This window comes from Poecilia reticulata, chromosome 7, assembly GCF_904066995.2.
Source record: "Poecilia reticulata chromosome 7, P_reticulata-male-v2, whole genome shotgun sequence".
NCBI classification, from domain to species: domain Eukaryota; kingdom Metazoa; phylum Chordata; class Actinopteri; order Cyprinodontiformes; family Poeciliidae; genus Poecilia; species Poecilia reticulata.
This window is the reverse complement of record NC_088836.1, coordinates 24,893,214-24,908,808: the sequence shown is the minus strand read 5'-3', so window position 1 is coordinate 24,908,808 and position 15,595 is coordinate 24,893,214. Positions and strand designations below refer to the sequence as shown.

Below are 15,595 nucleotides of genomic sequence, written 5' to 3'. Positions count from 1 at the left end.
GATAGGAAAATGGATGAAGTGGTTTCTTGTTTGTCACTTTTTAAAAATCTACTGGTCTCTAAAGCAGTACACGGTCTTCCACCAAAATGAATTTCCGTAAAGGTTGTCAAGTATGAACCGTGTAAATGTGTTAGGTTTCCAAAGACCTGCTTACTTGTGGTTATCTGGACCAGAAGGGAACAAGCAGAGGCAGCATTTAGTTTTCGATGCCCCTCATCTCTGGAACAAACTATCTGAAAACTGTTGGTTCTTGTAAATCAGGACAGAAAGCATTTTTAATACATAATTTAGCATAAACAGAGTCTATTTGCCACTGTTTACACTGACTTTAACTAACTGCTTAACTGTGTTATTGTCTTTTGTAAAAGATCTTTGATCTCAATGAGTTTTACCTTGGTTAAATGAAGGTTGATTGAATTTTTCTGTGTTTACTGCAAATTTTGATTACAAAATCTGAACTTTTTGAAACATTTGTTTCTTTTATGCCAGGCCTTCGTGCAGATGCTTTGTTATTATATTTTTCTTTCCTTTGATGTCCTGTGAGGCATTTTTGATTGCCTTGTGTATGAATGGTCCAACATGGTTCAGTCACTGTTTTAAACAAGTAAATCTGAATAAATAACTTCATCCTCTCTGCTTTTCTTTCCCGTATGAAGAAATCTAAACTCTGTGCTTCTGTTTTTTAAAAAAAATCTTTCCTTAAATCTCCATCCAGCTGCACCAGATGCTAATTCTGAACCTGGTTCTGTTGCAGTTTTCTTTTTAAGAGCTACTCAACTCAATGGAACAAGCTGGACAATTTTATTTATTTTTTTTCATTTTGTATTTGATCGACAGAATCACACATAATTCAATTTAAGTGTAATCTCACCATCTAAAAACAATTTTAATTCATCAATCAAATAGGAGTCCATATAATATCTGAATTAGACATGTTCACTTTGATATGCTCTCTAAAAATAATCTTAGTATATGTTATAATCTAAATGAGTTTAATAGATTTAATAAACTGTTAACATTCCCAAGAACAACAACCTGGGAATAAATTACAAAAATCACACAGACACATAATTTCACATAGATCATGAGCAATTTAATATACATAGAGATGCATTGGTTTACAATAATGATAAAATCTGTTTTATAATGTAATGTTCATGAAAGGGTGAAAAACTTAAATATAAAGAAGCAGTGTATTCTTTAGATCAGCTGGATCGATTATACCTTGAATACAAACAGATCATGTTGGCAGTGAACATTTTCATTTTATAGCAACATTTTTCTTAAGTCCTCTACAAATCTTCATATATAATGATTACTAAAAATAAAATCAGGTAGTGTGGCCCCGTCACAGCACAAAGCTGCAATTAAAACAAGGGAACGTTTATTGTTAAGTGCTAACTATCTGTGTTCCCTTTCCTTTGGCTTCTCTCATTATGGTCTTTTTTTTCTTATTGTGAAGAGATAAACTGTATAAAATGAGAAAAATCACAAACAGTTTCACAAACGTCTTATTGTGATCTCAATCACCTGTACAAAAACAGCTGAGAGCTAGATTACCAAACAAAAACTAATCCTCCAAATTTTTTTATAATAATAACAATAATAAAAAAAAGAAAAAAAGAAGGAAAACAAAACTCTAAAGGACAGAGTGTTTGGTTACACAGATGAAGCTGCTGCTTTCTGGAATGCCACTTCACACATGTTGTGAGTGATTTGGCGTCGCCGTGGAGAAGCTGGACCTAATCGTCAGAGAGAAGGCACGCGGTCGAAAAGAAGCTCGGTCCTCTCCGGGCTGCCGTTGATTTCCTCCTGGAGCATTTCGGGGCTGTGGCCGTGCTCGTCCATGCTCTCCGGAGACTCGTAGGGATAGTTTTCGCTGATCTCCTCGTCCTCCTGCTCTTCTTTAATACTGAGGAGAGGACGCGCGCTGTCAGAACTGACGCTTCAAACCAGCGGGGAGGAGCGCGCCGGAGAAGGTGGGGAAAGGGAAAACTTACAAAGCCTGAGGAGGGGACTGCGTTGTGCTGCTGTCGCTTTGGTAGCCACATCCGTTAGCCAGCGCTCCGTTCATCTGCTCCTGGAGAACGTGAGGCAGCGAGTGCAGCGCGATGCTGCCTATCGAGGCCGGGTTGTACAGGGAGCTGTTTCCATCTAGACCAACATTCTGAGAGGGGGTGGGGGGAAGTGGCATTAAGTGTCTCAAACGTGCCAACTTTTAGCTTCGTCTTCATCTTTCCCAATACTAAGCTTTTAAAATGGATCTCTCACCTGAAGAGCAGACCCGGGCAAGCTCTGGCGACTTTGAGAGTTCTTCAGCAGAGATCTATTGGCAAAAGAAGTTATATGTTAATTAGTTGCAGCCAAATAGGAAAATGTTACAGCAACATCTAGATTCAATGGAACCCCCCTGGAAAAAGTGCAAAACGCTTTAAAGTAAACACATTTTCATTTGAGTAGTAACATTTTAAACTAAAGATTTTATCTTTAATCTAAACTGAATTTCTTTGAAAAGTGAAAAAAATTTCTGTGCTTAAAAATTATGAGTTTTTTTTTACAGAATGACCATTAGCACACTTAGTAGCATCCTAAACAACTTTACAGGAGTGTTCAAGAAATTTTAATTAGTATTCCCACAAATTCTGTTTCTGCCACTCAAAATGGGAAAGACGACATAACCTGCCATCCTAGTAAAGCAGATGCATATTGAGCCTCTTTAGGTAAAAATTAGCTACAAAAATATCTACATTTCATATGTACAGACAAAGCAATGATTAAATGGAAAGAGAATAAATGTACTTTTGCCTCACTGTAAATTTGAGAAATATCTGAAATCCTTTATTTGAGCACATTGAGTCAGTGAGAGGAAAGTGACAGAGAATATGTGCCATTTCATTAAGGGAGGTCAATGTTGACCCTCATGCTCAGGAAATGGCTAAAAGAACGTAGATGTTTCTGAGATTCTTCAAAAAACTGAAATTTCTTACATTTTTCACACGTTTATGAAACACCAACTAGGCTTTAAATGTAATCACATTAAAACCTAAAATATCTCAAGCTCTGGATTTTTCAAGCAGTGAGTAAAGAGCTAATAATAATATTTTGGCATATTAGGTTTTAGTTGAGACATTTTTCTTCCTGTAATTTCCCAAACAAAAAACCTGACAAAAATCAAAAGAAAAACTTTTTAAAAAATCACTTTAGTAGTCAATTCCCTTTCCTTTTGAATTTCAAATGTGGGCAAAGGATATATAAATAGCACTTATGCTTTTTTTGATAATCCAATTTCTAATGTGACGCACAACACACTAAAAGAAAAAAACAAACAAAAAAAAGCATAAAATCTTAGTTTATTACAAGGATCAAAGTTTTTTTTTAAGTCTACATTTATGTCTTTGTGAATCCTAGATCAGACTGCCTGTCTCTTCCCACCGTAAGTTCAATGATTTATTTGGCTGAAGTCATCAGCTAAAGTACAGAAAGGGCGCCGGACCCTTTCTGTACCGGCGCCTACTCGATTTAAATCAAATATACTGTAAATCTTTCACCTTCACTGAGCTGTTTACGGTGTTGCTGTTGTCATATTTTATTTAAAGATGTCGAGATGCCCTTCGGCGTCCTTAATTTTGCTGCACAAACACAACAAATATACGCGATGTTAGAAAAGCAAACCCGCGCGGCTTCTTAGCTTCAACGCTTGCTTACAGTAAATATGGCGGGCACTCGTGAGGCAGAGTGACAAGGTCAAGTTCTTTGATGTCGGCCACCTGACTTCTAGTGAGATGGGAAAGCACACGGCGTCCCGGTCTTCCTGTCGACAGTGTACATACCCGTTCCCAGCAGCCTTCTGAGGCCGCCGTCGGTGGAACTCGATCTCGTCTACCGTCCACACGGCTCCCTTCACGTTCTCCAGGCGCACAAAGCATTTATGCAGACTGAGGTTGTGTCTGACAGCATTCTGGAAGATTCAAGAAACGCGTTGCGCCGTTACACAAATGTCATGCAAACGACCATTAAATGTAAATAAGGTGCGAGTGATATGGACTTTAAAGTTTTATCCCAATATTTAGTGGTAATATTGACCCTGTGCCACATCGATTGTAGCCCCACAAACACAAATACTGCTCTTGAACAACATTCCTATTTCTAACACGGTTCTTTACTTTGATTAGTATCACCAAAATGCACACGGTAGCAACATTTCATCATATTTTAAAATGTACTTATACTTTTTGATACACCTCTACTGAACAGTGGAGAAAAACGTAGTAAAACTAACAATCCCAACAATACGGATAGTTTTAAGAGCTTTTAAATATCATTAACTAAATTTTTTTGTGACATTGATGAATTAAAATCTTAAAAATTACAAATTTATAGTGATAAATGAAAGGCGATGCAATAAATGCCCACCAGTAATTTAAATACAATGAGATGTTTTATGTTCTTATCTTTAAAATGTGTTATGGATACCTTCCAAGTAGCTGCATTGCGCCTGAAATATGCAAAGTTCCTGGTGAACCAGTTGTAGATTTCGTTTAACGTCAGCTGATTGCGAGGCGATTCAAATATGGCCTGAAACAGATAAACAGGGAGTCAGAGTTGCTGCTTATACAGAGACCGAGTTATGGAGCTACGCAAAAGAAAACTGAAAAAACTAAATATTGAAGAGTTATATAGCACACACAGTCAGGACGTGTTACCTGTCTTATGAGGGACGCGTATGTAAATGGAGGTCTAACTTCTGTGCTCAGGTAGAACTCTTTATTATCAATTATATCTGTAAACAAAAAGCATAAAAAAGATGTTTGTGAACTTAATATAAGAAAAAGGTGCAACAAATAGAAACAGTTCTTTCAAGTAAGATATTTAAAATGCCATGCAACGTATCCGTACCCATTGTGGTTGTGTAAATATTGTCATGTTACAACCATAAACTTCAGAGTAATTTATTGAGATTTTACGTGACAAACGTGGCAAAGCAGCACATAATTATAAAGTGGAATAAAAGGAGTATAACGTTTAGATTTTTTTCTTACAAATACAAGACTATTCTACGTTCACATTTTTTTTACCAATTCCGCTGCATGAATTCATTTCAAGTTTTACCACAGATCTCTAACACAATTTGGGCCCAAACTTTCAAACACGGGAAAATGCTTTGATCTAAACCGTTAAAAGTTATTTTAAGTTTATTTCAAGTCGACATCTTGTTGGTACCATTAGATTTTAAGAAAGGGGAATTAAATAGAAATGCACATCACAGTTTTCAGGTCTTCATTTACAAAAAGCGTCACGATTATGCACTACTTATTGTGTCTCGAGTGTCCCGGTAAAACACAATGAAGTTCAATATGGTTGTAACGTCGCAGAGGTCAACGGGTATCAGAGTTTTGCAAAGCGCTGTAAATCCTGCAGATACTCCTGATGTGTTCGGTACCTTGGCTCACAGAGCGGCTGTATCGCCTCCGTACGGGAGTGCTGGTGAACAAGCTGTTGGGGGTGAGGACTGACGGCGAGTCAGAGAGCGGTGTGAGGGGCGTGGAGGGGGCGGTGGCACTCTGAGAAAGACTCATGGGAGGATGGGCTTTAGGCAACGTCACCGGGGTGAAAGACACGTTAGACACCAGATTCACCTGCGCGCACACACACACACACAGAAAAAAAAAACCCACAAAAAAATGTGTTATCTACAAGCCAAGCCGAAGATGATTGGAAAAAGAGTAAATGGTTAAATGAGAACTAACGGGCTGAGCTGCAGGTTTGGGTTCAGACGATTTGAGATGAGCCATCATAGCTTGCAGTCGCTCCTTGTCTTTCTTCAGCTGTGTTAGATGGAGGACCGAAATAGAGCGTGAGGTTGGTGAATTCACAGTTTTAGTTACATGGCGTTCAATGTGTCATCCTGAGCGCTGTAATTATCCAAACACAACACCTCTGCTTCCAGGGAGGGTGCAACAAACACAGCAGAACTACAAATACAGTACACCCACATTTACTTTGACAGAGCTGTCTTCTCACGACAACTCACCAGCGACATTTTAGTTTTATGAAAGTATAACACGCAAAGATAATTCTGGTAAACCGAAAATGATTCACAATTTATTTATTTTTTTGTTGGAGAAAGAAACCAGCGCTCTCCGTACCTGCAGCTCCAGCTGTTGAACAACCTGCATCTGCACACGGCACTGCGCCGTACTCTTGTCGTCAAGTGTGTGGTCGCTGTTCAAATGTCTAGACGTAAACAAATATGTTTAAATGTTAATTAGTCAGAGGACGCTGACCAACTGTAAAGTTGGGCAACGAGAAGGAGATTTAAGACATTAAATGTTCTTATATGTACTCACTTCATGAATGCCTTAAAGTCTCCAAAAACAGTCTCACAGCCTGGCCATTTGCACATGCCGTTTCCGTACAGAGGATGGCTGTTCTGGGGGCTTTCCTCCTGTGACCCACTGCACAAAACGGAACGTCAGCCATCAATGGAACCTCCCAAGAATACATACAAGCATGTGCAACCAGACACAGAACGCCAGTAAACTGCAAACCTTTCTTTCCTCTTCAGCAGGGCGTGGTGACCGTTGGTGGTCGACTGGCTGGAAGACTCTCGGATATCTCCACCGGGAGAGAGGACGCTGCCGTTTTCACACCCTGAAGAGTCACAAGTAGACAGAGTGTTTCCTTAGAGATATACGCAGCTACAACACAAGTCATGTGAGTGAAGCTCAGATGAAGATCTGCTCCACACCAGGCGCCATGACATCAGAGGTGTTGTTAGAAGTTTATTGGTTTGATCAATGGCTCTAACATGCAGAGCAGTCGAACCTGGAGGCGCTCCAACCATTTCAACTCAAAATATGTTCATGAAGCAGGTTTATACACACCGTTTCTATTTTCATTTGTGTCTAAGAAGACAGCTTCAGAAACCCAAACAATTACAAACATTTAGCTGCTTCCTTAGCAAAATCTAACCCGTGCAGACCCTCAAAAAGGTTCTAGTTCTTTGAAACGGAACTTGATTGGATTCCTCCACAGGAAGTTTCTTTTTAAATGTAACTTCCTCCATAGTGTGAGTAAAGAAGGGAGGATGTGGGGCCGTGCGATGCATCATACCTGGAGCTACAGTGGGGGTGCTGGGGAGCACAGACAGCAGGCCTTGCCTCTGCAGGTTGAGGAGATGCTGCTGCTGCACCTGAAGCAGCTGCTGCTGGATGGCGATCTGCTGGGCTGTAAGCTGCGACAGACGATCAGGGATTAAACTTTCCACAAATATTCTCTGTTGGGCTAAGAAACAGGAGCTTTCTGGACTTTGTATTTACACAACATTCAGTGTTCTGTTAATAACCACAAGTCAAAGCAGTCCCATTTAATTACTTCCCTGACGTACTGAGTAGTTCTGCAAGTTACCTCTTGAGTAGCTATCCCGGCGTTCTTCTGTTGCAACAGCTGCATATTTATCTGCTCTTGCTGATTCTTGAAGACCTCCTGGATTTGTTGCTGCAGACATATTAATAGCATTGGAGTGACGCGGGCATGGGGCCTGTGTTAAATGTGCCGTACGAAACGAGCTGGTCGTGCCGTCACCTGGTGTAACATGAGCGCCTTCTGCTGCTGGACCAGCACCTGGATCTGCTGAGGACTGAGGACGGGCGGCTGCGGCGCCTGCTGCAGCGGCTGCGGGGCTTCGGCGGGCGGGGTCATCATCGACAACGACGCTGGAACCTTCGTCGTCAAAGGAGAAAAGATCAGACTGGTCAAAGTCTTTCCCAGAAATGCAGGGAGAGGAGTCATTAATTGTTTCTGAGAAGGAAAAAGGGTTGGAGCCTTTAAAAGGGACATATGCCTGTTTATCTTTACTAGGTTCCACAAACTCAAATTCAAGATGTTTTAAGACCATTATGAATTAAATTTAAGCCCTATATCACAACAAAAATGTAACAAAGAGATGCAATAGTTTGTTTTTATTGATTTTTTTTCAGGGGATCAATTTCTGGGGAAATTTCGGTGTTCTTTTTGTGGTTCTCTTGGCCACGGCTTTGTGCTTCCACATGACAACCCTCATAGTGTCAAACGTTTTCGAAGAATGTGTGTAGTCTCCATCAGGTTACATACAAGCCAGTGCCAAAGACAAATGTTCTCCAGTCAACTGCCAATAAATTTTACACACACCCATCATAGACGCAAACAAAAAAAAAACTACTGGCTTTTTTTTTTTTTGCGAATGTCATCCAGCCGATAAATATATAGATGCAAAAAAGCCAGCTAGCGAGTATTAGCAGCAAGCATTCAGCTTGTTCCTGGTAGGCTTAATCGCCTCAAGGCAAAGAATGCAGTGAGTGAAAACAAACGTCCCATAAGAAAAAACCTACATAGTCACGACAAAATGTAAAATCCATGACTATTTATGGCCTCAATTTTAGACTCATGAATTTAACACTTTTTAAGGATGCTCACTGCGAACCAGATATTCAGGTCCATCAAGTCAAGTCAGGAGGACAATACTTTTCTGGATGTCAGTTCAGTGAGCAGGGAATTTGTAGGCTTGGATTTTGCTTCAATTTCGTCCATAATCTGCTACAATGATTTACCTAAAGATCGGTCATTACCAACTAAAGCAGCATTAATCAGAAAGAATTTTATGGGCTCTTCTGTATGGTGGCCGACAGGTGCAAATGCGCAGCAACAGAGAAAACATGCAAACAAACAAAAAGAGACGCAAACAAATGAAATGCAGCAAACAAGAGATGACGCAAACAAAAAGCAAATAAAATGCAGCAAACAAAAAAGAGACGCAAACAAAAAGCAATTGAAGCAAACAAAAAAAGAGACGCAAACAAAAAGCAATTGAAGCAAACAAAAAAGAGACGCAAACAAAAAGCAATTGAAGCAAACAAAAAAAGAGACGCAAACAAAAAGTATATGCAGCAAACAAAAAAAAAGAGACGCAAACAAAAGTCCCTCCTGCTTTGCTCGACCAAAACAGCAGAAGATGCCTCAGCACTGCGGGATATTGTTGATCTGGCTTAATATCTGTGTTCCACCTTCACTCATAGGGGAGAACAAGCAGGAGTTTTTAAAACGATTTGCCGGGAGACATGGGTTCGCTCTCGGTGTACCGAACCTGGAGCTCCCGGCCAGCTGGCTGTTAATGCAGCGGGAGCAGACATTTCCGAAAACGTCGGAGCAATATTGGAAGTAGGTGATTTATTGATGAACCAAGCAGATATTTGAGATCTATACATCTACATTCTTGCCTAAAAACTTTTTGAAAAATCATTTTGTGTAATTTTAAGTGTAACACAACACAAATAATTTTGCCGCCATTACTGCTTTTCTGAACACCCGTTTTAAAGGATGCAGACCCTAAATTTGGACACAGCTGTTTTTGTTCGACTCCCTCTAGTGGTCTGGAGCACTTCCGTTTTCAGCACTTTTTGTTTGCATCTTTTCTGTTGTTTGCTGCATTTCATTTGTGGTTGTAGTCTTTTTTGTTTGCGTCTCTTTTTTTCTTTGCATCTCTTTTTGTTTTATTTGCTTTTTGTTTGCGTCTCTTTTTTTAGTTTGCTGCATTTCATTTGTTGGCGTCTCTTTTTTTGTTTGCATGTTTTCTCTGTTGCTGCGCATTTGCACCTGTCGGCCACCGTACTTCTGTGACTGTCAAACAGTTAAAAAAATCTTTCCAAGTCCATCAAATGCATCAAAACTAAGAGCTTCCTCCATTTTTGGTCAATGGATGCATGACTACCAGCACGTCCTTCGTATGAGTTCATTAAAATTCAGAAAACATTGAGAGAACTTAAAACAGGATAATTCTGAAATTACTTTTTTATTTTCTGTTGGATTAAAATTTCTGCCTCTACAAACAAACAAAAAACTCACATTTGTCCAATCCAAAACACGTTGACTCAATCAACATTGAAATCGGCTTGTCACACTTAAATGGCTAACTAGAAAATGTAAGTATATTTGGTTTATCAAAACATCTTTTCTATCAGCTGCTAGATAGCCGAGCTCGTTTTTCTGTGTATGCAGTTAAGAATGGTCATCTTGGATACCAATGGCTCTGATTTGTATAGTCTGTGTGTATAAAACAACCTGCAGGTTCCTGCAGTTCTCTTGTACTTGAACCGCAGCACATCAGACATTTCAATGGGAGAATATGTTAAAACACAAACCGCAGCACAACGCTGATTTTCAAATATCCTCGAGTTTTGCACCCATCCTCCTTATGCACTGTATAAACAAAACTGTGCATGCCTTAGAAGAGAGTGAAGTATAAAAATACAACTTTATCTTTGTTGCTGCTTTTATGGCTAAAAGGTTAAAAGATAAGAGACAGAGGACATCGAGTTCAGACCGAACACAAAGTAACATTCCTCACAGTGAGTCAACCAAATTGAACTAAAACTAAATTAAGACCAAACGGGACCCGCATTATTACGGGAGGTAATTGGTGAAATATAAGCAAAGCATAAACGAATAATGGCCTATTAACAGCATTACTCTCTAGGAATCATGTGTCATTATGGACAGTTTTGTAACTGGATTGTTTTTCCCCCTTGATCTAGTCATTATTTTAGCAATATTTTTGAATCAACCTCTTCATTGGAATTTTACTTTAATCTTTTTTTTTACTACATCAAAACAATTACTACAAGCTTAAGCATTTATTCCCTTTTCCTGCATACATTTTTTAAACTATTTCATTCTTGCACAAAATTAACTATATAAAAAGCATAAGAGTTCACTCAATTGAATTGATGCACCACTATATTTTTCTGCTTTTTTTTTTTTAGGGTTAAAACTGGATCAAAACTCTAAAATGTTAAACATTTACCAGGGCAACGGAGGACGGTATGATAACTATCCGTCCTGCACTAAACATCACAACACCAGTATCCCTGGTATTTTTCCTGATATTCTGGAGGGACTGGTTCTGTTACTTTTCAACACTACATTTGATAGGCGTAAGGAGACGTGTGCAGGATTTTCAGTCAAACCATGTTTTTGTGATGGAAATATGCAATGTATCTATGTCAGTGCATCCCTGAGCTCTTCACTTTTTCACCCAGAAAAGATGGAACATCAAATACAAACATAGTCTATCACACATTACAGTTGTGATGAGGAGCTGTCCGCACAAGCGATTAGGCTTGGATAATTACATTTCTAATTTTCAGCTATAAATCTCTTCTGGTTTGAACTCGTCTTTAAATTAGATGCAACGGATTTTGGTGTTTTTGGAAACCGGAGTGCTGCCCCTCCCACACTTGTTGCCGTCGACTGCTTGGGAAAAAAAAAAGGCTACAACACTTTCCCTCACTTTCCAGAAAGACAATTTTTATCTTAATTACATCTTAAAGCATTAGATCATGGAATACCTTTTTGTTTTAGTTTTAGCGTCGATTCGGTCAAATGTTGGTTTTTTTTCCCTAAATGTTATCATTCAGTAATAATCTCAAGCTCAAATCAGCTTATTTAAAAAAAAAATAAAAAAATCTACTGAACCATGTATAATTAAACGCAGCGCCACTCAGGAAAAATAAGCTGTTATTCTTGCCTAACCACCTGTTATTAAATTCTTTCTGTAATTCTCAGTTCAACTTTGCGACGTGACCCGAGTGGTTCTGACATTACTGCTAAAAACAGCAGCAGAAATACAAAAACAACCAAAACACAGGATGGCTCAGGGGAATTAGAACTCCAGCGAAAACAACAACAACATCAACAGCAGCCAGAACCCGAAAAACAACATCATCATCATCATCATCTTCTTCTTCTTCTTCTAGTCGGAGCAATTATCACCCCCCCCCCCCCCCCCCCCCCACACACACACACACACAAACCCCCTCCTCAGCCCGCTTCACCCCCACCCCTCAACCGTCCCCTTGCTGTCAGCTTCACAGCTCAGGAGTTGTTTATGGTAAACATAAACCGAGGAATCAAAATGGCACAGAGATATAAATAATGAATAAAAAAAGCACACAGAGCCTGTTTACGAAAACAGAACTTGAGATTCGTATTTTAATTAAGGTTTGAACCACAAACAAACATTCCTCTCCAAAGGCACAGTCTGTTTGGAGTCGGGTAAACAAACTGACAGAGAATTTCACACAGGCTTTGGGCTAACAATAACAGAGGACTGCCTCCTGGTTTGCCCTTTCTTATGAAACTGCGTGCTGCAGAATGGCCACTAAAGCAATGAAAGGAAAAAGAAAAAAGAAAAAAGGCAGGTCCATCCCACGGACAGAGCCAGTTGGCCCCCTCTATTTTTTTTTCTGTGGACACCATCAACACAACAACAGCCTTCGCCTAATCCCCGTTGCTATGGCAGCGTGCAAGTCCAAACATCTTCTGTTGTTGTTATTGTTGAAAGTCATACCACTGAGCAACTGAGTGTAAACACAGATCTGTTCCCGCAAGACTGGTCTTGTGAACTCTTTTGAGAAAAGACTGACAGCAGAGAGAAATGCTGAAAACATGCAGGGGGAAAAAAAACACAAACAAGCAAACAATAAGCTTCTCATTCCGGAACCGATACTTACTGATGTGCTGCGTTTAAAAATAAAAACAACAACAAAAAACAAAAACAAAAAAACAACACCTCTTATGCAAAAAATAAAAAATAAATAAGAGACAATAAAGCAACTAATTACAGCAGTCTGGCTCTATATGCTAGAACACAACAAACCTGAGAGTCTCCATTGGAAGGTTTCTGAAACACTCCTCGGCAACTATGAAAATCTAACCCAGCTTTTCCACGTGACGCGAGCGTAAACAGACCTAACAATATAACACTGATCCCTCCACCCGGCAGGAGCCGAGCTCCCCCCTCCTCTTCTAAACCTCAGCCCCGCTCCACACACACACGCACACACCCCCGCACACGCACACACACACACACCCACTCCCCCAAAACCCATTCCCTGCACTCTCTTTCACCGTGAAGAAGCTGAGAAACCCAGACGAGAGAACAGACAGATTTAAAGACTCATTAAAGTTATCAAAGTGCGCGGGTACTGTGTAAAAAAAAACAAAAAAACAAATGAAACATAAAAACTGTGGTGCTTGGACATGGTTCAGATGAAACAAATCTATTCACGCGTTAGTGGGTGGGGGAAGCATCTGGATCTGCTGAAGTGGAGATAAATGTTTATCCATGTCTCCTTACACCTATCTAGTGTTACAAAGTAACAGAAACCCCTCGCTGCGGAATGATGTCATGAAAAATATCGAGGTCATCGTTTTCAGCTGCAACAACACGTTTGTTCTCTTTCTTTTCTCAGTCAAATGTCGTTCATTCGCCAGTCAGTCCGCCAGAGATCAGAATATCAGCTCCGATCAGCGACGGCTCCACACTGAAAAATCCAATTTGCTTTTCTTCCATTCATGAAACTGAGAAACTCCCAGCACTCCTTACACATATATGCGCCTGTAACTAAAAGCATGTGGGCTCTGTTTGGGTGAGGTAAAGTCCAGATAATCTAACGCAAGCTACAAACAATTTATCTAAAGAAGAAAGAATGCAGAACCTTTTCTTTTTAATTCTAACATTTAAATTGGATGAAAACTGGAATCAGGAAGTCAGACCTTAAATAAATGTGGCAATCATACGAGCCAGGAAAAGACTGTGCATCTGTAGAAAACACCTTAAAGAAAAATATAATTCTTTTTGGAGGCTGAAGTGTTGGAAATTAAAAGAAAAGATCTGTGAAATATGTATTTTTTAAAAATAATTACACCAATTAATCAGCTGATTTGGAATTTGACTGTTTTTTTGTTTTTTTTCCAGAATCGGCTCTGATCGACGATCGTCAGGTCGAATACTGAAAACCACATGGGTTTTTCCCCCCCCCCAATCCAAATGTATCAAAACTAAGAATGCATCAATAAGTAAAAATGATTTGAATCAGTGTCGGCCGGATCGACGCATCTCTAGTTGTTATTTGTAAAGCTGACTCTGACGGACTGAACGAACACCCGTGCGGACGACTGACCCCTGCGACCTCTGGAGGAGGAGTCTGGCTGCTCTTCACTCGACTCTCATTCTCAGAAGGATTTCTGCTTTCTCTGTGGATTGCTTGTATGGTGTGTCCTGCTGGATCTGACTGGGACTCATGCATCTGGACTTCACTGGCCTGCAAGAAAAGAAGAGAGAGACAAAAAAAAGAAAGACGTGAAAGTCACTCGATGAAGCCGTCGAGGAATGACGGAAGGCTGAAAACATACGTGTTTGGCCGCCTTCAACGAGACAACTTCACACGGCGATAAGAAATTCATTCTTTAAGAAGAAATAAAGAAGAATCGGCAGCAGCTGAAATGAGCGTCACAGCATGGTGGGTACGCGAGTGAAAAGCACTAAAAGCTGAGAAGTTTGCTTCTGCGGCCCAACCCAGTAATACAAACACACTCTACCACTAGTCAGAGAGGAAGATGTTAAATCTATTTGTTGAATAACCAAGTGCTGCCATGACTACTGTAAACACAGGGGCCCTGGGTCCGTGTTTATGTGCAAACATATCTTCCTTCTGGAACAATTTACCATTAACCAGGTGGTGCGATAAACGGCCGTGGCAGGTAGCACAATGCACAAGTAGGCTTTTATGTATACAGCTTGGGAGTGTTTGAGTAAAAAGCTCAGCAGCATAAACAAAGGTAAATAAAGAAGGCAAACAAAAAGCATAAGGAGGAGGAAAGCAGCGGAGAAATCCAGAGCCTAACATGCTTGAGAGCTCGACATTTTGAGATTAATCTTCGAATCAAATCAATCTCGTACGCACGACTGAGAGGCAACATTTAGAGAACATCAGATTAGACTGCGCTGCATGTACTGTGATAAACTTAAGGCCAAGAATCTACAATGAGTAAAAAGAAAAAATGAAAATCAAACAAATAAAAATAAGGTGAAAAATGATGACTAATCAGCAACAAGTTAAGTCTAGCTCTAGAGATGTGTCATCCATGCTCAAGACATAACTTAGACCTCTGAGCTTCCAGTAATGGCCAACTAAAGCTAAGATCTGTTGAAAACAGGCAGGGGCTGGTAACGTCTGCACTGTTTATTTTAGCTCCCGGGATCAGGATTAGTTTGGAAGACAAAGGGCAGAGTTTCCTGTAGAGTTTTTTAAAAGAAGGCTGGAGGGGAAAGCTGAGCATAAGGGCAAAACTGTAAACTTTTGTCAGCCACCTCGTTCTGAAAGTAATACAAACGTTATCTGGTTGTTCATCTGGTTAATCTTAGAAGAAGAAAAAAAAAAAGCACATCATATTTTTTTTTTCAAACAAAGTTGTAACTTTTCATGGTATGAATTTTGTTTTTGCTTAAATGAAACACTTTAAGTTGTAATAAGGACGATTTTGAACACCAAGCTAAAAAGAGCATGATTCTCAGATCTGAGCTGCGCCAAGAAATGGAGCAAACATTTTTAAATGATTTGTTGGTTGGCTTTGATCAGTGGTCAAATGCTCAAATACGGACAAAATCAGACTCCCCTCCTCTCCCCCCCTCCAACCATATTCATTTAAGTGTTTTTCGACCTGAAAATGCTTTAACCAACAGCGTGTACTTCAATGCTAGTTTTTTTTAAAGTTCAGT

General features: G+C 39.8%; 1 protein-coding gene across 1 annotated transcript; it reads right to left on the bottom strand.

Annotated features, from left to right (window-relative positions):
- Positions 1-1,071: 1,071 nt before the first annotated feature.
- Positions 1,072-14,492, bottom strand: LOC103467660 (forkhead box protein P1-like). The gene is made up of 16 exons (XM_081609147.1): positions 14,230-14,492; positions 13,998-14,138; positions 7,585-7,722; positions 7,408-7,497; positions 7,114-7,234; positions 6,549-6,651; positions 6,348-6,455; positions 6,147-6,234; positions 5,748-5,825; positions 5,441-5,636; positions 4,704-4,780; positions 4,474-4,575; positions 3,831-3,958; positions 2,272-2,326; positions 2,001-2,167; positions 1,072-1,912 (listed from the first exon to the last, which is right to left on the bottom strand). The coding sequence occupies exons 1-16, from the start codon at positions 14,278-14,280 to the stop codon at positions 1,750-1,752; spliced, it is 1,806 nt and encodes a 601-aa protein (XP_081465273.1). The 5' UTR covers positions 14,281-14,492; the 3' UTR covers positions 1,072-1,749.
- Positions 14,493-15,595: the final 1,103 nt, after the last annotated feature.